At 44.7% G+C, this 23,619-nt stretch overlaps 2 protein-coding genes across 6 annotated transcripts in view; one reads left to right on the top strand and one right to left on the bottom strand.

The window, feature by feature from the left end:
• Positions 1 to 7,836: 7,836 nt before the first annotated feature.
• On the bottom strand, positions 7,837 to 11,454 carry IDI1 (isopentenyl-diphosphate delta isomerase 1). 3 transcript variants are annotated; one of them, XM_047848080.1, is made up of 5 exons: positions 11,049 to 11,454; positions 10,508 to 10,680; positions 9,991 to 10,083; positions 9,214 to 9,344; positions 7,837 to 8,456 (listed from the first exon to the last, which is right to left on the bottom strand). In XM_047848080.1, the coding sequence occupies exons 1-5, from the start codon at positions 11,177 to 11,179 to the stop codon at positions 8,139 to 8,141; spliced, it is 846 nt and encodes a 281-aa protein (XP_047704036.1). In that variant the 5' UTR covers positions 11,180 to 11,454; the 3' UTR covers positions 7,837 to 8,138. The 3 variants fall into 3 exon arrangements, with proteins under 3 accessions (XP_047704036.1, XP_047704037.1, XP_047704038.1); XM_047848081.1 differs by having other exon boundaries at positions 10,938 to 11,054; XM_047848082.1 differs by lacking the exon at positions 11,049 to 11,454 and adding an exon at positions 10,928 to 11,037.
• A 7,662-nt stretch (positions 11,455 to 19,116) lies between these two features.
• Positions 19,117 to 23,619, top strand: part of WDR37 (WD repeat domain 37) — a 64,034-nt gene continuing 59,531 nt past the window's right edge. Inside the window, exon 1 of one of the 3 annotated variants that reach the window (XM_047848077.1) lies at positions 19,117 to 19,320. The gene's annotated coding sequence lies outside the window, so the exon portion shown is untranslated. Of the gene's footprint in view, positions 19,321 to 19,627; positions 19,839 to 23,619 lie in introns of those variants that run through there. The other 2 variants (XM_047848078.1, XM_047848076.1) reach the window with 2 other exon arrangements.

Here is a 23,619-nt window from a genome sequence, read left to right as displayed (position 1 = left end):
ATGACCTCAGCTAAAATCAAGAGTCGGACAATCAACTGACTGAACCACCCAGGCGCCTGCAAGATCAGTTATGTTTCTATACACTAACAATGAACAACCCAGAAACTAAATTAAAATAATTCCATTTACAATAGCACGAAAAAAAATAAAATTTTTTTTTAGGAATTAACCGAGGAGGTGAAAGATGTGTACACAGAAAAGCATAAAACATTGCTAAAAGAAATGCAAAGGCAAACTTGGAAAGACCTCTTGCGTTCCTGTGCCGGAGGACATGATGTCACCCGCAGTGGTAGACAGATTGAGTGCAGCCCTTACCAAAATCCCAGCCATGCTTTTATAGAAATAAAAAGTCCATCCTAAAGTTCATATGGAATCTCAAGGAATAGCCGTGATAATCTTGAAAAAGAATAAAAGTGGAGGACTCACACTTGTTGAGTGCACAACTTGCCGCAAGGCTACAACAATCAAAGGGGTATGGGACTGGCCGGAGGTGGCCGTGGATACCAGCAGGGCAGAAAAGCCTGGGCAGCCTTAAGGATGGGGTCGTGTGGTGTGCCGGGAGCTTCCTCTGTTGCAATAAGGGTTCTACAGACAACTGGAAATCTGGAGAAAGACAACAGGAATGGAGATAGTAAATTACAGTCACTCCATCTGGAGGCAGCCCAAGGAGAGGGGCGGTTCACCACAGCTGCAATTTTTCAAAGACCTCTGGCGGGGCGAGAATTGGCCCTCTGGTCCAGGCCTTGCAGCCTCAGAGAAGCGCTCTGCGGTCACCTGGGGCCCAAGCCCCTACCTCGCCGGAGGGAGCCTGAGTCCCCCGCCCAGCCAGCTGCACACCTGCGAGTCTGGTTGTCTGGGTGACACGGTTCCTGTCCCTGGCTCCTATAAGCACCCTCCATGCTGGATGCAGGCTGCCTACTTGGGAACTCTGCCCTTGCCTAGAAAATCTGACATTACCTTTATTTGTGCTGAACTTCTGTCCCTGTTCCAACCTCTGCCTCAGACTTCTCCCACAGTTATCAAAAAGAAATTTAATCTTATTAATTCATTTAACAACTTAACCCTAACTTAAAGCATACCCTCAAGATCCTTTCTCTGCTTGACGCTCTCAGAACTTGGGGTTTCAGCCTCTTACCCTCTGTTTTGTGTGTGTGGTAAAATACACATAAAACCCACCGTTTCCAAACGTATGTGCAGAGGCACGAAGAACATTCACGTGCTTGTGCAGCCATCAGCGCCATGCGTGTGTTCCGTGAGTTCCGCGTGAGTTAAGACATTCTCACATTGGCAGGTTAAGCCAAAATACATGCTGATCTTCTCAAGTCCAGGACAGTGGTGGAATTTGTTCACCTCATGGATTAGCATGGAATGAAGACCAGGAAAGGCAGGACTGGGACTTCGATATTGGATTGCATGTAGTTACCCCTAGACTCCAGCTGGGGTGCAGCTGAACTGTTTGGAAAGCTGGATCATTTCAGGTCTTGCTTTCAGGATGTGTTGGGTGAGACCAAGCAGTCCTAAATCCAGACGAACTCTTCCACCAAGACAGGACACTTGTGAGTATCTGCCCGTTGCTGGGGACCATGAGGCTTTCTGTTCTGGCTGGCAGATCGAGGCGCTCTTCAGGGTCCCCGAGGGTGCTGGGCACTGTTGCTTCTAATCTTCTGCTTGGTTTTTTTCCCCCTTACACGTGGGGGGACCCATCCTTAGCCGTAGTCTTGAGGAGTGACCACTGGCACATAGCCAGGTTCTTTCCAGCGGCCCAAGTTATGACGTGGAATGGGTGAACGTGTTGTAATTTGCACTTCGCTATGATGGAAAACTTACAGCACGCCAACATTTCTGATTTTCATTGTTCCACGGGCTTTTGGCAATCCCTGGAAAGCATCATCTGTGCCCAAGTGGAGTGTGAAGATAAAACAGGCTTCAGGAATCATTACCACTGTTTGGGTCTCCTTTTTTGTTTTGTTCTCTTTAATTTTAAGCTTGCCTTATTCCAAAAAGGATTTTAGAAAATATGTGGGAATTACAGAATCAAAGATTCCAGTGATCCCCCAGTACAAGTGCCTCCAGAAGGCATTTGTCTAAAGGAGAAGGTTTGGACACCATTAAAGCAGGGACAGGAAAGGCATGAAACACCACCCTTAAATCCAGGGTCACAGAGACCCACAGAAGCACCGTGTTCTCTTTGAAACCTGGCGGGGTTGCTGAGTAGCTCCTGGAGCCCCTCCGTATATGGTGGCTTCAGTGTGAGTGTGCAGGCATGCCTGCACCTGCTTGTACTCTCTGAGTGAGGACTTTTCCAAATACTGAAATAACTGGCTGGTTAAGAAAACCACACGCAGCCTTCCCTTAATCCACCAAGGAGGGTGGTGAAATGTATACTTGCCTCACAGCTCAGTGTAAAATTAAGAATAGAAATGATAGGGGTGCCTGCGTGGCTCAATCAATTAAGCATCTGACTCTTGGTTTGGGCTCAGGTCGTGATCTCACGGTTTGTGGGATTGAGCCCCACATCAGGCTCTGTGCTGCTGGTGTCAAGCCTGCTTGGGATTTTCTCTCTCTTTCTCTGCCCCTCCCCACCTCTCAAAATAAATAAACTTAAAACAAAAATAGAAATCACAGGCTTGGATTTTAATGCTGGATGACATATATTTAACACTCCATTATAGCTGATAATGCCATTAAACCCCTATGTGCAATATTATAGAATGTCAGAGAAGAAGAGAATCTCAGAGTGCATTTTTAAAAAGAACATGCTGTTCCGGGGTCCCTGGGGGCTCAGTCAGTTAAGTGTCCGACTCTTGATTTCAACTCAGGTCATGATCTCATGGTTGTGAGATTGAGCCCCATGTTGGGCTCTGCTGACAGTATGTATATGTGTGTGTGTGTATAAATACACACACATGAAATGGAATATTACTCAGATATTAAAAAAGAATACAATTTGCAACAACCTGGACAGAACTTGAGGACATTGGGCTAAGTTTAAAAAAAGCCACACAGAGAAAGACAAAAATACTGTGTGATCTCACTTATCTGTGGACTCTAAATAAACACCACGCTCATAGATACCAAGAACAGATCGGTGGTTGCCAGAGGCAGAGGGTGTGGTGTGGGTGATATCCTGGGGATGCCATGGACAGCATGGTGACCATAGGTAGTAATGCTGTATTGTATATTTGAAAGTTGCTAAGAGAGTAAATCTTAGAAGTTGTCATATATTTGACAGACTTGATTTTAAAAGCACTCTTATTTTGTGCTTTTAATTTGTCCTTGTATATATTTTTTTTTAATTTTTTTTTAATGTTTATTTATTTTTGAGACAGAGAGAGACAGAGCATGAATGGGGGAGGGGCAGAGAGAGAGCGAGACACAGGATCGGAAGCAGGCTCCAGGCTCTGAGCCATCAGCCCAGAGCCCGACACGGGGCTCGAACTCACGAACCATGAGATCGTGACCTGAGCCAAAGTCGGACGCTCAACCGACTGAGCCACCCAGGGGCCCCTGCCCTTGTATATATTTATCGCTGTCCTGCTTGCCTTCTTTTGAGATATTTTGTATCTTACATTAGTCCCTCTACTGATTTGAAAGTAATACAAAGTGTACTTGTTACTCTAGAAATTAGGATATATATCCTTACGAAACTCTGTTAATAAAGTTAGCCTCCACATTAGATCCCACATTTCTTCATCTGAATTTATATGTAGTTGAACTCTATCCAGATCAGGAGGCCTTTAAGGCAAATTATTTCCCAGATTAAATAAAATCACCTCTAGTTTAACAACTTAAAAAGAAACGCAGCCCATATACATTAATATGGCCTCTTTTTTAAAGACAACCAGATCAGGGTTTTTTTTTTGTTTTTTTTTTAAATGTTTGTTTATTTTGAGAGACACAGCATGAGCAGGGGAAGGGCAGACAGGGAGACACAGAATCTGAAGCAGGCTCAAGGCGCTGAGCTGTCAGCACAGAGCTTGATGCGGAGCTTGAACCCACAAACCATGAGATCATAACCTGAGCCAAAGTCGGTCGCTTAACTGACAGAACCACCCATGTGCCCCTGGCCTCTCAATTTAAAAACAAATCAAAGGTGCCCTGGGTGGCTCCATTGGTTAAGTGTCTCACTCTTGGTTTCGGCTCAGGTCATGATCTTGAGGTTTGTGAGTCAGTGCGTGGGTCTGCACTGACCGCATGGAGCCTGCTTGGGATTCTCTCTCTCCCTATCTCTCTGCCCCGCCCCCATGCATGCATGCCCTCTTTCTCTCTCAAAATAAATAAACCTAGGGGTGCCTGAGTGGCTCAGTTACCTAGTTAAGCATCCGACTCTTGGTTTCGGCCTGGGTCACGATCTCATGATTCGTGGGTTTGAGCCCCGTGTCGGGCTCTGTGCTGATGACGCAGAGCCTGCTTTGGATTCTGTCTCCTCTCTCTCCCCTCTGTGATATCTTATCTATGATAAATTGTAAGTGTTTCAGCACACATGCGTGTGGCAAACTTCACAGTTGACAAATCTGTCAAGGGTATATGGGGACTTGTTATATTGTCCTTGCAATTTTTCAGGTTTGAAATTTGAGAATAGTTGGAAGAAATAATAAGCCCCTGCCGTCACAGAACTCACATCCCTGGTGGACAAGTAAATTGCATGCTGTATATTACAGGGTGGTAAGTGATAGAAAAAGAAACCAGGAAAGGAGGGTAATGGTCAGATTAGGCATCACTGATGTGGCCAATATTGAGTGGTTTTGAACACTCGTGAGTCATGGATATATCTGGAAACAAATTTTCCCAGGAAGAAGTTGTTTAAAGATGTTAAGTGGGAGCAGGAGCAGTGAGAGGGCCCCAGGGCCTGCGCAGAGCTGGCTGCAAGGGGAGTGTTGAGAACAGTGGTGCCAGGCATGTCATGGGCGGGGTGGGGGGCAACCACTGACGGGTTTCCTCTGCTGCATGCTGAGCAAGTGTCAAAGGGCACACTCCCTGGCTGCTGTGTTGGGAACAGGTATCAGGAGGCAAGAGCAGAACCAGGCCAGTCAGGACACAGTCTAGGACCGTCTTACTTAAAATCTTTAAAATAAATACATAGAATTGTCACAGAGACAGCGGACCATCTCAGTATGAAATAGAATTCCATAGAGATTTAAATTTGGGAGTCTAAAGCACGTAGATTAAAGGGAAGTATGCAAAACATGGTTCTTTGTATATTTAAATGCGCACAAATCCAGTCTCAAGTTCACTCGGTGAAAGTTTGGAGAGAAGTCCAGGAAGGATCCAGCTGAAGAGTGGGGAAGAGGTGCTCTCAAATACTACAAACACCCCATGGGTCCCCCATTCCCTGGGAAGGTCCCCCAGATTGGAATGAAACTGTCCAGCAAGTGTGCTCTTGAGAGCAGATGGGAGGACAGTTTCCCCCTGAGAATTATGTGAGGTGCAGCCCAGGGACTTGCTGACAGGCCTCTGAGCTCCCAAAGCCACTTGACTTGTCATCTGTGCCTGTCCACTCTGTGGGGACCAAGCAGGAGAATAACACGTGCTCCCACCCTAGTGTCTCGTTGTTTGCTCTTGTTCTCTGGCCAATATAGGTTTGAGGGCAAAACAATCAATTTTATAGAAGACTACTTCTGACCCTTAAAGGGGCTGTTGGTTATATATTTTGGAGACTGTGAACTTTAAAGTTTAAGATAAAAATTTAAAAATGTCTCAGGGCAGCTGGCTCAGTCGGTTGAGCATGTGACTTCGGGGCAGGTCATGATCTTGCGGTCCATGGGGTTGAACCCTGTGTTGGGCTGTGCTGACAGTGCGGAGCCTGCTTGGGATTCTCTCTCCCTCTCTGCCCCTTTCCCTGCTCATGTTTTCTCTCTCTCAAAATAGGTAAATGAAAACTTCTTACAAATGTTTTTTTAAATTCAAGTTTCATTGGCTTTAAAAAGCTGAGAGTTGTAAGGAGTCCATCAGGTCAAAGAACATTCATACTTCCGTGTTTCAGAGAACAGCAGCAATGTCTACCACTTGCTGAGCATTTACAGAATGTTCAGATCTACTGTCCAATACAGCCATCACGAGCCACTGTAGCTACTGAGTTACTTACCCATGGCTGGCAGCCTGAAACTTGCCAGAGAACTAAAGAACTAGAAATCATAAGTGCATTTTGAAGCTATATGACATTTATCATATTTAAGCTACCTAAGTGGGTTAATCTATTATGGCATTAAAATTTTAACCAACCAGACAATATCAAAATGTAATTCTTTTTGTTTTTCAGTAAAATTAATACTTGCCACATGGTCTTGCCTGAAGTTTTAAGTTAACTGTTCAGGGTTAACACGAAATGGATTTTTCTACTGAATTTATAAAATATTTAGCTTTGTGGGGCACCTGGGTAGCTCAGTTGGTTGTGTCAGGTCATGATCTCATGGTTCGTGGGTTCGAACCCCATGTTGGGCTCTGTGCTGACAACTTGGAGCCTGGAGCCTGCTTCAGATTCTGTGTCTCCCTCTCTCTCTGTTTCTCCCCAACTTGCTCGCTTGCTCTCTCTCTAAAATAAATGTTAAAAAATATATATTTAACTTTAATAATTTTTCATCTTTTTCATTATTTATTATTACACAGGATTTGATAAGACAGCCGTCTTAAGATACCAAATCTGAGAAATCTATGGCAAGAGTTTTAGAAAGTGCATTAAAGTACAATTTAATATTAATTTATACATATTCTATAACCCAGATCTATTTAACATGGACATTAGTCTATGAATTTTTTTCCCCCTACAATATGGCCTGACTCTGTAGAACAGTGGCTTTCAACTGGGGGAAACTGTCCTCCAGGAGACACTGGCATCTGGTGTCATTGTGACTGTCACGGGCAGGGGTGTTAATAGCTTTTAGTGGGTAGAACCCAGGGATCCTGCTAAACATCCTCTGACACACAGGATGAACCCTCACAACGAAGAATTACCCAACCCAAATGTCAAGTGTCAAAGATATCCTGTAGAGTACAGGATGTTTTAGAGTACAGGATGTCTTAGAGTATAGGATGTCTGATCTGACCCAATTTCTCCTTTACAGAGAGCCTGTCCACTCCAATTCTACAAACTCTGCTTCCAATGTGGGCCTTGAACTTATGACTCTGAGATCAAGAGTTGTATGCTTGACTAATTGCAGGGGTACCTGCAACCCTGTCCACTGTAATTCTGAAAGCACACTTAAAAAAAAATTAATATAATTTGTCAAATTGGCTTACATACAGCACCCAGTGCTCATCCCAACAAGTGCCCTCCTCACTGCCCATCACCCATTCACAACCCCCCACCCCCTGCATCCACCCTTAGTTTGTTCTCGGTATTTAAGAGTCTCTTGTGGTTTGCCCCTTCCCTCCCCCTACCCTTCCCCCAGGGTCTTCTGTTAAGTTTCTCAAGTTCTACGTATGAGTGAAAACATTTATCTGTCCTTCTCTGACTTATTTCACTCAGCATAATACCTTCCAGTTCCATCCATGTTACTGCAAATGGCAGGATTTCATCTGAAAGCATAGTTGTAACCAATATCATTACCAAAAGCAATGTTCAACTTTAAGTATCAAAATACTTTCAGAATGATTAATCCCTAAAATCAATTTAGAGTGACAAAAATCAGGACATATACCATTTTATTTCCCTTGAACCTGCTCTACTAGTTAAATCTGCTCACACAGAATGTTAACTTGGACTGTTTTGAAGTAGCTAAGCAAAGAGTTCCCACTGTACATTCTTCCAGACTATGGTAAAAATTTAATGATTTATAATGCATTTGGCAAAGAGCAAAGTGCTCTCAAGTGTGCTGACAATGTTTATCACAACATATGAAAACTGAAGAGCTTCATTTATTTGTTCGAGTATGTTAGCACAGTGATTAGACAAGTTAATTTGCCCTTTTTTTTACGGTAGCCTCTCATAAATGTCTTTTACAAATAGCAATGCACACATATGGGGGATGTAATATAAAATCAAAAAGTTGGTTGTATTTTTCCACACAAATACTGATTGTAAAGTATCAGTGTTCCAAGTGAGAGTTCTTATGGGGAACCAAATTTTAAAAAATCATGTTAAGTTTACAAAGTGGAGAAATTTTTCAGTATTTTACTAACCCTTCATCTCCACCTGAAATTCACATTCGGTGTATTTTGTCATGGTCAACAAACTGACTCAAATGATTTAAGTTATCCCACCACTTAAAGAGGAAAGCCTCCGCAACAATTTGAAACCATGGAGTTATCTTAATTTCACCACTGGCTGCTTTTTTCAGAAGTTCTTTTAGCTCTTCCTTTGTCACATAACAATAGCTCTTAATCTCATTGGGATCTGGATTCAAAGTTACATTCTTCTTCACAAACAAAATGTAATCAATTTCATGTTCCCCCCAGATACCATCTGATTGAGCCTTGTAGTGAATTCGTGTTAGATAATTAATTTCTTCTGGAGGAACCTAGGATGAAAATAAAATAACAGTTGATTTTATTGAAATAATTATATTAAAAAAAAAAGGCACAGTCACTCAAACCAGATGTGTGACATTCTCCTTCACACCTTAATAATACTTCTTGGGGAAAAAAGTACCACTTTAACTGGATGAGATATACTTTATTTACTCAGGTCTTATTTAAAGGTGACAATTCCAGGAAAGAAAAAGATGATTTCAATTTACAGAATCAGATTTGTAGTTCATATTCCTGAGTATTTCCATAAGAAACCAATTATCTTTGAACTCATCCGTTATAAAAGTAGCCAACTTTATTTTTTTTTTTTTTTAACTTTATTTATTCTGAAAGAAGAGAGTGCATGCAAGTGGGGGAGGAGCAGAGAGAGAATCCCAAGCGGGCTTTGAGCTGTCAGCGTGGAACCCGATTCGGGACTCAAACTGACCAACTGCAAGATCATGTACTGAGACCAAATCAAGAGCCAGATACTTAACCCACTGAGCCACCCAGGTGACTCCATTAATAAACTTTACATACTGGTTAACAGATGAATCTACTTCAGCACTGAGCTAAATTCTGACAAGGAATATGAGGAAATCAAGATTTAAATAATTTGTAATGAAGGTGCTTTCTACGGCCAGTAACTCACAAGTTCACAAAGCAGAGAACTACCTTAAATTTAAAACTTTATTAAAAATGTTTTAACGTATTTCAATTTTCTAAACAAGATTTCAGCTTGTATGGTAGTGCAGTAAAATTGGTTACCTCTTCCGTGGGGATCCCTAATTCAGCCTTTAAACGCCTCTGTGCTGCTCGCCTTACTCCAATTGCATCATTTTCTTCGAGCTCTCCTGGATTATTTAATGGATGACTACAACAAGTATTGGTATAATAACCTGGAACATATTAACATAGATGTAGGTTAACTTTCTTCCAAGTAAATCTAAAAGATCAAGAAAATTTATAAGAGTTTTAAAAACAACAGAAAATCAAGTGGCTGAGATTTTCTAAATAAGTTATCATGAGCTATCAGCAATCATTTTGTGAAACAGACATGTTTAGGTAAGTTCTTTATTAATGTCTTCTTAACCAGAAAGATCAAAGTGTATAAGTACAAACTTAAAATACATATAATAAAAATATATACTAAGGGGTGCCTGGGTCGCTCAGTTAAGCATCCAACTCTTGATTTCAGCTCAGGTCATGACCTGACCATTTGTGAGATGGAGTCCACGCTGACAGCTTGGAGCCCGCTTGGGATTCTCTCTCTCCATCTCTCTCTGCCCCTCCCCCACATGCACATTCTCTCAAACTTTAAAAAATATATATTAAAAGATGTATATGAATATACATACATATATATAACAATTTTTATCTTTATTTTTATTAGGTTGCAGTCAATACATAAGCTTCTTTTATGCAAAATATGAAGTTAAGTGTTTCACAGGGTTTCCCTTTGACCCAGGTTCCCAAAAATTCTGAGTGACAGAGTCAAGTGACAGTTCCCAAGAAAATACTGTACTTTATTAAAAGCACAGGCACCTGGAAAGGTGATTTTAGCATCTGATCTTTGTTGTAGCAGAAGCTTATTTTCAGTGTTGAACAAGAAGACACTAAAAGCTCGATGCAATAATCCTGAAAGCCAAAGAGAAGCAATTAATTTAGTTTGAAAATACCAGTCATTCGCCCCATTCTCAGCTTGCGATCCGGTACTAGTAACTTGCTCCACTTTTGCTTTTTTCCATAGTCTCCTGCTGTTTAGTGAGTTTGCACGACTATGACATCCCAGCCACCACGGTTAGAAGAAGGCGAGCAGGTGGCCAGATCTGGCCACGCTCCTGGTCGGGAAAACTGAGCTGCTCCTGGTCGGGAAAACTGAGCTCGGGGCCCCGGGGCTGTGTTGACAGCAGGGGGGGGGGGGTGGGGAGGGGTGGGGAGACAGGTGCTCCCCTGCGGCCAGACCACCGGTGGCGCCGCGACGGGGTTAGAAACCACACGTCCGGACCCGGAGAGCCGCCTGGGCCAGCCTGACCGAGGGGAGGGCGCTGGGACACAGCACCTTTCTCTATGTTCTCATTCAGGTGACAGTTCTTCTTGGTGTCGGCCCCAATCTTATTGTCATTCTCATCGATGAGGATGCACATCTCCGCCAGCAGCTGCACCTGCTGCTCGTCCAGGCCGTCGGTGTCTATCTCGGGCATGGTGGCGGTCCGTCGGACCTGGCCCGCGACCCTGGCGCAAACACAGGTCACCGACCCCTGCCGTCAGTCCACGTCCCCGGAGCGGCTCGTGGCCCCGCCGACGGCGCGCGGCGGGCCTTCCCCCTCCAAGGGGGCTCGCGGTCGTGCTCCCCTCCGCACTCCCGGGGCTCCCCTCCCCTCCCCCCGGGGGCTCCCGGCCCTCCTCCCCCTCTCCGGGCCCCACTGGTCAGCCTTCCGCAGCCCCTGCTGGACGGGCGGCTCCCGGGCCGTCCCTCAACTTTTACTCGCCACGGAAAGTCCCCAGGGAGAGCGGGAGCGGCTTCGCGCGGAGAACGTAGCGCGACGGGGCGGCGCGGTCCCCCTCGGTCCCCGGGCCCCACAAGACCTCCGTCCGCCTACCTCCGACACCGGCTGCCGGGGAAAGCTCGCTCTGCCGGGCTCCCCTCCCGCAGGCTCCGCCCCCAGACCTGGGACCCGCCCCTCGGCGCCGGGCGCCCAACCATCAGCGCTCGCGCCAGGGCACGCCACATGCTCGCCAGCCAATCGCGCGCCGGCTGCGCCAGACGTCAGGGTCGCGCGATGGCGCGTGCAGGGCCTCTGGCCGGGTGACTTGGTTCCAATGCTGCCGGCGCTCTCCGACGGCCGCTGTGAGGAGCCCGCTGTGCTGCGGGGCAGTTTTAACGGCGGTGCCCCGAGATGGACGGCCGGGCGAGTGGCCCCGACCGCATCAGCCAGTCGGCGCGCCCCGGGCGCTGCGTCAGGGGCCCCTAGAAGTCAGAGGTCCCCGCACGTTCGCCCTCTGAGACGTCGTGACGTCTGTGCGCCTACTTCTGCGCAGTCACCCGACCTCCGGGGCCGAGACTTCGGACGGCCTCCGCGGGTGAGGCGTCCTGCTTGCCGAGGACCGGCCAGAGCAAGGGTGGAAGGATTCCGCGGGAATGGGGACCGACGCGACGTCGCTGTTGGTGTTTTCGTCCGGCAGGCTGCGCGGCACACCCGCCCCCGACGTCCCCACACCCCCGAAATCACACCCAGACACCCCCCCCCCCATGTCACACACCACACCCCCAACGTCCGCCGAATCACACCCACACCCCACGTGTCCTCATCCCCACACATCCCCCCCCACATCTCACCGCACAGCCCCCGCATGTCACACGCCCATCAAGCCCCCAAATGACACCCAGCCTGCACGCACACCCCACGTGCCCTCATCCCCATGCATCCCCCCACATCACACCCCACAGACCCCCCCCACCCAACACCCCACCACTTACACTGCCAGACTCCACATCCCCCCACGCACATCACACCCACACCACACACGCCACGCTATATACACCCCCACCTACGCACATACCTTATTGCTGTCTTTGAAGGGTTTGTCTCCAATGAGGAATTTCTATACATTCTCAAGTGTTTCTTTCCCCAAGAAAGGTCATTTAGCAAAGTTGATGAGGTCAAGGCAGGTTAAGGGACATTCTGCGCTTGGATAGGGTTAATTTGCCATTCAATGGTAAAATCTGTTGATGTGTTAACTGTTAAAATTTTATCTGTCAAAATTTTTAAATTATTACAATGACCAAATTTGCCATCAGGTGACAATCATTCACTTGCTCAAATAAATTGAATAAAGCATGGTTATATATTAGGAGTATTAAAAAACTATTAGAGTGCACAAGGGAGAGGGGCAGGGGCAAGAGAAAACATGAAGCAGACTCCATGCTCAGTGCAGAGCACAAGGCGCGGCTCGATTCCAGGACCCTGGGTTCATGACCTGAGCCAAGATCAAGAATCAGACACTCAACAGGCTGAGCCACCCAGGCACCCCAGGAGTATCATAATTCAGATCACATGTGAAATTATTTTCCATTTTAAAATAATTATAAAATGTCTACGTAGCTGAGGTTCCTTCCTCTCTGCCTGTGAAATTTAAAATAATTTTTATTGAAACACGGAAAGATTTTTAATGAAATAGTTACTGCTAAGCAAATTGCAGTGCAGGAGTCCTTAAACTTTTTGGTCTCAGGACCTTTTATAGTCTTAAAATTTACTGAGAAACTTAAAGAGCTTTTCCTTACTGTTTGTATCTATCCGTATTTACTATAGTAGAAATAGCAAAACATATATTAAAATATTTAATTCATTTAAATATTTGTTAATTCACTTAATGACAAATATAACACATACAGACAAACAACATTTTAATAAAAAATAATTATGTTTTCCAAACAAAAATGTCAGAAGAGGTTTGTGGGAGATTTTGTTTACATTTTTGCAAATCTCTTTGATGTCTGACAATAGGAGACAGCTGTTACATATTGCATTGGCTGAAGTATATAAAGAAAATCTTGCCTCACACAGATAATGCTGGAAAATTGGGAAGTATTTTATTAACCTTTTCAGATGATCACGGTTGTTCTTTTTTGATAATACACCAAAACACCACAAGTAGTGATTTTTTAAAGGATATTTGGTCTTTGGAATCTGAAACCACATTAGTGAACATTTTATATTCTGCTACATTAACATTGTTGCTTTTGACTGAAACTTGAATGTATATTTTCCCATGCAAAATTTTGTAATATCGGGCCACTTGGAAAATGTTGCTTCACTGAATTAAGCAGATCTTACAGATGTTGACACATTTCATTATTCCATACCAATCACCTTTGTTAATATCATCACCAATTTCATCAGAAAAGTCTTTAGGCATTGGGAAGCTGTCAAGCCCTTGGTGGCAGATACATGTTTTTTTTTTAAGTTGAATTTTAGCATGATTATTCAAATCTGTTTTTGGCAAAAAAAATATTATCAGTTATTTTCTTTGTAGTGACAAGTTCACTTAGTTTTGTTTTGTTTTGTTGGGTTTTTTTTTAGAAAATGTCTGCAGAGGGGGCACCTGGGTGGCTCAGTTGGTTCAGTGTCTGACTGCAGCTCAGGTCATGAGCTCGCAGTTCCTGAGTTCAAACCCCGCGTTGGGCTCTGTGCTGACAACTCAGGGCCTGGAACCTGCTTTGGATTCTGTGTCTCCCTCTCTCTCTGTTCCTCCCCTACTTGTGCTCTCTCTCTCTCTCTCTCTCTCTCTCTCAAAAATAAATAAAGAGTAAAAAAAAAAAAAAAAAAAAAATGGAAACAAAATGTCTGCCAAATACCCTGGCTTTAGTAACCTTAATGTTACTCATTCTTCCCGGTAAAAATAGGGTTCTATGAAAAAAGTTCAGCCTGCAACCCATTCTCAGAGAAGCTTTTTCTCAAGACAACTATTGTAATTCAGGATGTAGCAAAAGTGCTTTATGTGTACTCCCTGTTTTGTTACATAGAGTATTAGATAAATACTGAAGAGTTCAGATTATTAAAATTAATATTTTTTACTGCTTCATCAAGGACATTGGTAAGTGCAATTGTTTTTTTACTGCATGTGCATGGTGATGAAGAATACAGGGACTACTAGTACTGTTTGGTGGCATGGTCTTGGTAAGTGACAAGGTACTAGTTTTATCTCCCATCCTTCCCCCAAAGCTTCCTTTTGCACCATCAGTGTGTGAAAATGGCAAATAACTTTTAGTGTTATTATGAAAATAATAAGAAGAAGTCTGTGACTTCTTAAAAGTCTTGGAAATCCCCGGGGATCCGTGAGCCACACTTTGAGAACCATAGCCCTATGTCTACTACCTTAGAAAGTCCTAGCAGACATAATAATGCACAAGCACACATTCCATTAGCCTTAGAGAATGATGTCACCACACATCATACAGTCTCTAGGAAAACTCTGCTGTGTGCTCAGGAGAGCATGAGGGTGAAAAAGGCAATTCACATCCTAGTACGAGGCAGAAATTCATTGTGCCCTAATGGAGCCTGGAAGGGTTTGGGGAGCCACAGGAGTCCATGGCCCACTGAATGATAACTGCAGGTGCATTGGAAGCCCCCTGATCTTGGACGACCTCAGTCCCTACCTGGGCTTCGCTGCTTGCTGCTGAGTAACGCTGTACTAGAACCTCTGGCCTTCTCACCTTTATCTGTGATTGAAGGTTAGATGGTCTTTATGTTCCCTTCTAGTGGAGATTTGCATTAGACACCCTGCTATGTGCTTTTTATGTCTATTACTTCACTTTATCCTTAAGAAAGTCTACAGGATGTTATCCTTACTTGTATGAAGAAACTGAAGTTCAGAGATGATGTACTTTTTTTTTTTTGGCTCCCTTTTATAACACGACGAATGATGTGACCAAACACTCCAGACTTACTAACATACCACAGTATTTGCATTCCATCACTTTAACTTTGAAGATGTCAAGTTATGCAAAGTAATGACATCATACTGGGGGCAATCATGTCCCTATCAGGAAATCTTTATATATAAGCTTGATAGACACGAAGAGATGCAGAATTCAAAACATACAACAAAGGGAGCCCATATTACATTGTAAGTGTTTAGGCCTATCTATTCAGATCATACAGTTGTTTGGTTTTAAGTTCTGCTTTTTAGCAAAGTTCACTGTAGAGCTGTTTGAGTATTGGGTTTCTTGCATAGTTAATATTAACAAAAAGAGAGCTCAGCGTCTTGCTCTATTACCTTTGGCTGCTTTGCTAAATATATTGGAGTTCCTCTTCCCATAAATAACAATGCCTCAGTCAATGGCTGGGCACTGCTATTTTTAATAATGTGAATGCTCTTGGGTTACAAATTACGTGGTATTGATAAAGAAAAAAAGGACATCAGCTATGTGACTTGGAGACTGGTACAGAGCTACTCACGATATTTGTTCATTTATATGTACTTTTGATCAACAGAGTTTTCTAACCTCATTTGGAACAGGTTTATAGTACATGTTCGGTTGTTCATTAAGTAGAGTTTCCTAACATTTTTTACCTCAAATAATTCCCTCACTTTGTAAGAATCTGGGTTTCATGATGAGAACAATGCCGATTTGTTTTATTCAAACCCATGAGAACTGTGGTGCCTGGCTGGCTCAGTCGGTGGATGGACTGTGTAACTCCTGATCTTGGGGTGCTAAGTTCAAGCCCCACATCGGGTGTAAGGATTACTTACAAATTAAAAAACAAAAAACCCATGAAAACCTTTCTTGACTTGAACCAAACATATTCCTAAAAACAGCTGGAAGACCAAAAATACACTCACTGTGAGATTAGAACAACTGTTCCTTTTCATTTAGCACATGGACAGCACACAAGGTAACAAGCTCTATTCAGGTAGAGAAAATATGGCAAGTATGTACTGGGTGAGACCTGATATAGAGACTAAGGTTTTGAAGTGAGAAACAGGTCAGTACCTGTTTACAGTGTCATGGATGAGGGACAGGTGACTTGGGTCAGGAAAACAGTACTGGTGAAGTTCCATGGTGTGGACTGGACCATTTGGTCCACGAACTGTGAATTAACTTTCCTCCTATCCTAGGGAGGGCAGGTATGGGTAGGAGAAAGGGACTGAGTAGTTGTTCAGGTGATTATATTCCAGCTGATCATGGTTTTCTCCTTTTTCTTGTACAGAACTGCATGCATCTGATAGATAAAAGGAATTAGAAAACTTGACCTCTGCCATTGAGGAGTCTATATATTTAGGAGAATACCCTTTAGCAAACTTCGTGTGTGTGTGTGTGCGTGCGCGCATACTATGTCCCAAGCACTGTTCCAAGTCATGGGACTGTAACAGTGAACAAGATAGAAAAAAATGACTGCTTTTAGGATTTACATTCGAGTAGGGGAAACAGTAAACAAACACACAAATAATGTCAAGAGGTGATAAGTACCATAAAGAAAAATAAAGTACGGTTAAGGGATGGACAATAACTATCTAAAAATAAATAAGGAAAACATCCCCAAGGTGGTGATGTTTGAGCAGAAATCTGAATGAAGTGCTAAATATGGTGTTCCTCAATAAAAAAATATTATATATATCACATGTAACACACATATAGGAAACAATTTGGTAATGATTATGAAGTAACATTACTCAACTAGCTCATACAGTATAACATAAACACCTAGGTGTTTGAGGCACAAATAAAATAATCGAGGATTAAACACATGGTCTAATACCCAACAAATCTTATCAACCTTATCAAACCATGCTTATATTGAATTTTATTAAATTCAGCTCTCTTTTTTTTTTTAAGTAGGCTTCACACTCAGCACAGAGCCTAACACAGGGCTTGGACTCATGACCCTGAGATCAAGACCTGAGCTGAGATCAAGAATCTGATGCTTAACTGAGCCACCCAGGTGCCCCTTTTCAGCTCTCTCCTGATGGGGGTAAATCATGTGCATCTTGCATGGGTGGGCTGGTGAGAAGGCAGAAACTTGGTTTATGGGAAGGGTACTTCCTACAGCTTCTGCTGTAATTGGACTGTGTAATTGGATACCAGGATTGCAGTCACAACCTTCTACAATTTAGACTAGCTTTGTGTGTGTTTGTTTTTAATTACATGGAGAATCTATTTCAGGAGGCAGTGTGTTATGGGCCGAATTGTATCCCAAATCCCCACATGCATTATGTTGGAAGTTCTAACTCCCAGAACCTAAGAATGTCATCATATTTGGAAAAAGGGTTGTTAAAAATATAATTCATTCAGGTGAAGTCATGGTGGCGGCAGAGGGACCCCTTAATCTAATATGACTGTAGAGAAAGAACGCCCATTGAGGAGACAGATCCTCACACAGGGAGAATGCCAGGTGAGGACTGCAGTTACGGCTGCCACAAGCCAAGGGACGCCAGATTGCTGGCGAACCACCAGAAGCTAGGAGAGGCATAGACTCTCTCACAGCTCTCAGAAGGAAACGACCCTGACAACACCTTGATCTTGGACTTCGAGCCTCCAGACCTGAGACAATAAATTTCTATTGTCTAAGCCACCTAGTTTGTGGTATTTTGTTACAGTAGCCTCATCAGAGGAATATATGGTAGAAATGTGAGCTCTGATGTGGACCTGGATTTTAACCTAATCTTTGTTCCACTGAATACTAGCTTTTTGACCTGTGACAAGTAATTTTAACATTTTCATGCTAACTTAGAATTCAAGTTAGGATAATTTTTATTTTACTGTTTTGAGGATTAAATAAATTATCAAACATGCGAAGTGCCTGGCGCACAGTAGGGCCTCAAAGTGTTGACTCCTTTCCATCGTTAGTTTTGTGACACCTCATTGATGCACTCATTTAGATATAGTGACTTTTATGGAATATATCAAAGAAAAAATATATCAAAGAAATATATATATATCTTTGATATAAATATATCAAAGAAAAAAATTACCTCAATTGACAACATCCTAGGCTTCATTCAAACTAGATGCTGTGCAAAGTAAAACTGCATATAAGCATGTGAGTTCCCTGGAGATGGTTTTGTTCATAAAGCTTTTCTATCTGCTGCTATGCCCAGGAGAATGCCTTCTGCACATTAGGTGCTAAATAAAATTGTTACCTGACTATGTAGGGAACCAAAATTTGCCACCCCAAGATGTGCCACTTAGGCATGAAGATTATTTTGAGCTGTAAACAAGCAAAGATGAAAAGACTCAGAAACTCTGACAGCTTCTCCCTTCTCCCAAACTGCCTAAAAGATTTAAGACAGAAGACCTGTTCCAGGAAAAAAGCTATTACCACACAAGTTACTGTAGAATATGACCTAGCTATGGTGGACAGGGAGGAAACTAGCAAACTAATCAAAGTCCTCTCTGTTCCATTGTTTCTGGATGGCTCAGCAAACATTGCTTTCTTCCCTTTGAAGTCCCAGGCCCCTACCCCTTCTCCTTGGTTTCAGGATGACATAGGCATCTCATTTTCCCTGTCTTTAGAAGCTCTCATGTTTACGTGAATTCCTCGTGAATTAATAAATCATTACTAATTAAATTTTATATTTTCCTGCTAATCTGTCTCATGTCAGTTGAATTCTTTGACCAGCCAGAAGAACCCTGCAGAGTAGAGGAAAATCTCTCTTCCCTGTTAAGTGTTTGCCACAACCTCCAAAAGTTTGAAACACTTAGTTTCTTACAGAATTCTTTCTTAGGGCTAAGCTTTTGCTACACTTAATGCATAAATAACTTCAGGATTTATTCTACATAATTTGTGGTTACTTGGATCTCCAAATACGTCAAATTTGTTTCTGGTGCAACATTCTCATCAGGGCTTCTTGAATTTGAATGGTGAGCTTTTGTGTTTAAAGGAAAGAGCAAGAATGTTGACCCACATATATGGAAAATGTTTCCACACTTCTGATTTAATCCAGGTAAGCTTTCAACGCCTAGGTAGAGCTGTCTGTAGAGCAGAGGATGGTCACCCGCCTAAGGACTCCAGTCTTCTGTCCCTTTTCCAGCCTAGACCAGAGACGACAAAGTCCCACCTTTTGCAGTGAGCAGCTGATTTTGTTTTTTCTTTTTAGCCAATGGCGAACAAATATTTCAGAAAGGAAAGCGGATGAGTCATCCTCTGCAGATGAGCTGCAATATTAATAGTTCTACCTCCACCGGGCGCCCGCGCGGACCAGCAGCCTCCTGCGTCTCGGCTGCGCGGGGAAGAGCCGCGCGAGGAACCGTGGGGCCGCGGGGAGCACGCGGGGAGCACGCGGGGCTGGACGGCCGCCAGCCCCCTCCACGGCCCGAGCCGATGGATGCGAACCTGTGGGGGCCCGGGACCCCCACGGGAGCCCGCCGCCGTGAGTACCGTGGGCCGCGCCGGTGTGAGCCCTGCCGGCGCCTCCCCGGCCGCGGCTAGGACCCTCGGGCCGCGCCTCCAGGCGAGCACCGGCCCCGCGGGGCCCGGGCACGCAGTCCCGGGGGCCGAACCGCGCCCCCGCGTCCCCGCTGACCCGGGATCCCCACTCGCCCCGGCCCCGGCAGCGCGGGCGGACGCGGGACTTCCGGCGCGAGCAGAGGGAGGGGAGGGACTTCCGGCGGCCCGGGCCGAGGCGCCGGCCGCGGACGGGACTTCCGGCGCAGGGCGGAGGCTGTGTTGGGACTTCCGGCGGCCTGGGCGCGAGGCTAGGCCGGAGCTTCCGGCGGTGCCGGAAGTGCGGGGCGTCAGGGTGCCGGGTCGCGGGGCCGCGCCAGGGCGGAGACTTGGTGTCCAGCGTCTCCCAGTGTGTGTCGAGTGCCGCGAGGTTGAGAACGGACGGGTGGTAACACACGGCCCGGTTGTCATTGGGGGTCGGCGGGCTCGGCGGCGGCAGGACAGGTGAGTTCCGGGAGGTCATTTTCCTCCCGGGACTATGGCCCCGGTGCAGGCGGGCCGCGGTCTCCGAGCGGGGTTGGGGGCGTGCGGGTGGGGCCTGGCCGCCCCGCGCCCCCGCCGACTCCTCCCGAGCCCGCGCGCCCTGTTGCGGGGCGAGGGCTGGGGTCGGTCCGTTTCAGGGACCCCGGGCGTCCCCCTCGGTCTCCCTTCGGCTCCGCCGTCGGCAGGAGCTGAGAGGCCGGAGGTCCGGCCTCGTCCTAGGAGAGAGGCTTGTTGGGAAGTTTCCTTTATTCCGGTTCCAGCGGCCTCTAGGTTGTGACCTTTGGAGTGTCCCAGGAATAAAGCGGCGTCGAGGGGGGTCCCCCTCCTCCGCACACCCCTCTCGCTGGCATGGGTTCCTTGCGAGCGAGTGCTGGTGTCCGGATTCCTAGTGCAGCTCCAACGCGGTGCCTAGACGGGGTCCGGCCGAGGGGGAGTGGTGCCCAAGGACACGGGGAGTAGCGGACCCCGGCCACATTAAACACCCGCTGTGCGACATTTCCTGGCTTCGGTTTGTTATTGAGAAGGTCATGGTGTGTGTACGTGTGCCACGCGTTCTCGCGGAGCCCCCCGCACGACGCTGCTTCCTCTCCTCTCAGTCTCCTCTGGCACTTTGTTTCGGGGTAGCTCTGTTAGCCCGTTCATTTGTTTTGCACTTGCTCTTGACAAACCTTGGCGGTTATTTTCCGGTCAGTGATGTCCCCCAGTTCAGTGTCTTTCACAGAAGTGAAAGCATGTATTCCGAGCCTTCATCTAGATCAATGGCAAAACAGTTTAGGCAGGTTGAGAACGATGACCGGTTTTTGGGGTTTCCCCTCTGCGTAGATACTGCTCAGCAGTTGGGTTTGGTGTTTCGTCCCGCGAGGAATGCAGGTCACAGGGCTTGAACCATAAAATGTCAGGAACTTTATTGAGCTTCTTGGGGAAATTCAGTCACATTTTACACTTTCACTTTCTTGTTTTTATTTTTTCTAAAAGACATGCCTATTTTATTTTTTTTGGAGAGAGAACGCACACAAGCAGAGGAGGGGGAAAAGGGGGGGCGGGGAGAGAGAGAAAAGGAAGGAAGGAAGAAAAGAAAGAAAATCTTTAGCAGGGAAAGAAAGAGAGAGAGAGAGAAAGAAAGAAAGAAAGAAAGAAAGAAAGAAAGAAAAAGAAAAAAAGGAAAGAAAAAATCTTTAGCAGGTTCCACACCCTGCGTGTAGCCCATTGCAGGGCTGGATCCCACGACCCCGGGATCAGGACCTGAGATGAAATCAAGAGTCGGACACTTTAACTGACTGAGCCACCCAGGCGCCCCTCGCGTTTTACACTTTTAAGTGCCACACAGAGATTACATTTTTTGACCATGCTTTTGCATATGATTAGCATTCATGAAATTAACTACTCAAGTGTTCTTTTCTTGCTGAAAGAAAATGTTTAAAAGTCCCAGTGGATATGTATACAGTTGTGAGTAATGTTTTGTAAATGGGGTAATATGCATGTGACAGCATGTGACAAGGGCAGGAGAGTTTATATTAAATATGTGTATTTGCATGGTGGGACAGGGAGGTTGGAGTTTTGGAGGGAACTTCCAAACTTAGTCATACTTCCTTGAAAAAAATGTTTCAAAAACTAGGAGGGTTAGGGCACCTGGCTGGTTCAGTTAGTTGGTAGAGAGGGCGACTCTTAATCTCTGGGTCGTGAGTTCATGTCCCATGCTTGAAGAAGTAGGATTTTTTTTTTTTTTTTCGTAAGCCTTGTTAATGTGGTCTGCCCTTTAATAATGGTTAATGTGAATATTTTGAAGAAAAGTAATTATCTTTTGGAATTTCAGGCTTTTGTTTTTGTTTGCATTTAGGTAAAACGACATTACCTTTAACGTTGATTATAACAGATAATTTTTAGAGTGAAGAAGTTTTTTTCTCATTTACAGTTGTTTTTTTTTTTTTTTTCCTTTCTCTGCCCCTCCCAGAGTTCTTGACTACTTCAGTAAAGTGTTTGGCCTATTAAATAGTTGGGAACCGTACCTCAGGGATGTTGGACATTAGTGGCTGTTTTTACCGATCCATGTGAGCCTCACACCAAACCTTCGTGGTAGTTTTCCATCTGTTACCAGTGTCTCTCCAGTACTTTCCATCTGCACTTCCTTCCTTGTCTAGCTTGCCTTGTCTAGCTTGGATTCCATGCTATATCACTTCAATATTCCTTTTTCAAACACCTGCAGCTTCCTTGCCTCTCTCTCCATGATCTCAACCTGAAAAATCCTTAAACTTTTCAAGCATTTCTATAAAGTTGATACTAATACTGACTTATGCTGAGGTGAAGGCAATACATACTTTGGTCCCCGAGCCAGACTGGGCCGTGTTCTCCTCCAGGAGGGTCTGGTGCGGAAGGAAGGGGTGTTGGCACCAGCGAAGACTGCTGGAGGAGGTGGAGGATGTGAATGAAGAGGACGAGAGCAAATTTTAGAGAAGGTTCAGGGAGAAAATTGTGATGGGAAGATTATCAATGGGAAAAGAGAAGAGACTTAAAGGAAGCTAGAAGGACTGGAGGAACCTACCAGTGCAGTTCTGGGAGCCTGGTGGATGTGGCTGTGGAAGCGAGCGGAAGAGGCCGAATCTGAATCGGCCGGGTAATCTGGGTGCTGATAACACCGTGACTAGCACTGCCCTTCGAGATGGCTTCTCACCAAGCTTTGAAAGTTACTAAGGGATAAACATTGCTCAGGGTGAGAAATCTCCATTCGATGCCAGGTTTTGGAGAGCCAGAGCCTGTTCCGCATTTGTGGTTTATAATTGTTTGAAGTGTATATAGTTGGTTGGAAATTGGTATGTGTGAAAAGATTACCAGGATATGGACTATTTGGTGAAGTGACAGAAGCGAGCAGAGCCCAGAACAACACCACGTGGGGAGGAGGGAGCTTAAAGCTCCAGTGAAAGGCAGAGGGTGAAGATTTTTAAGTTAGTTGAATAGAAGACTGCTTATTTCCTGCTGAGAGTACAGAGTTGGAAAGCCAGTGGTATGACACTTGAGAGAGAAAATCATTGATTCAGAACCTACGACTTTGAGGGGTGCCCATCCAGCTCAGTCTGTAGAGCATGTGACTTCTGATCTCAGGGTCATGAGTTCAAGCCTCACGTTTGGTGTAGATATGATTAAAAAAAAAAAAAACAAAAAAAAAACCAAGAAAAAACCCAAAAACCAGAACACCTACAACTTTGAGGTGAAAGGAGGGTTGATCTTGCAGTTTTTGCATGTCTATAACCAACTTGTAGAATCTTTGAAATGCATTAACTTTCCAGCATATACTTACCAGAATGATTCCACTGATTCAGGTTTTCAGAGAGGAAAGAAACACCCTTTACTGTTTTATTTACTTGATTGAAATGTGTAAAGATAAAATCTTATTTCTCTGAGGCTCTCTCAGGACCGATTTCACAGGGGTTTGATATTTTTCTTCCTTTACAAAATACCAGGTGAGATGCTTAATGAGGTTATTAATTTAATGTGTAATCACTGAAAAACAATTCTGTCTCCCTATATTTCTATGAAGAATATAATTTCGGAGTAAGATTCCATTAAGTCAGTTTGATTTCTTGGCCAATTTTTTTTTTTGTAGATGGCACAGTTAACTAATTCCTAAATGTTTCCATTAAGAAAAATTACTGAGAGGTGCCTGGCTGGCTCAGTGGGAAGGGCTTGTGAGTCTTGATCTTGGGGTCCTGAGTTCAAGCTCAACGTGGGGTGTAGAGATTACTTAAAT

Source organism: Prionailurus viverrinus, unplaced genomic scaffold (assembly GCF_022837055.1).
Source record: "Prionailurus viverrinus isolate Anna unplaced genomic scaffold, UM_Priviv_1.0 scaffold_51, whole genome shotgun sequence".
NCBI lineage: Eukaryota > Metazoa > Chordata > Mammalia > Carnivora > Felidae > Prionailurus > Prionailurus viverrinus.
The sequence above is the reverse complement of the archived record's forward strand: the minus strand, read 5'-3'. Positions and strand labels throughout refer to the sequence as shown.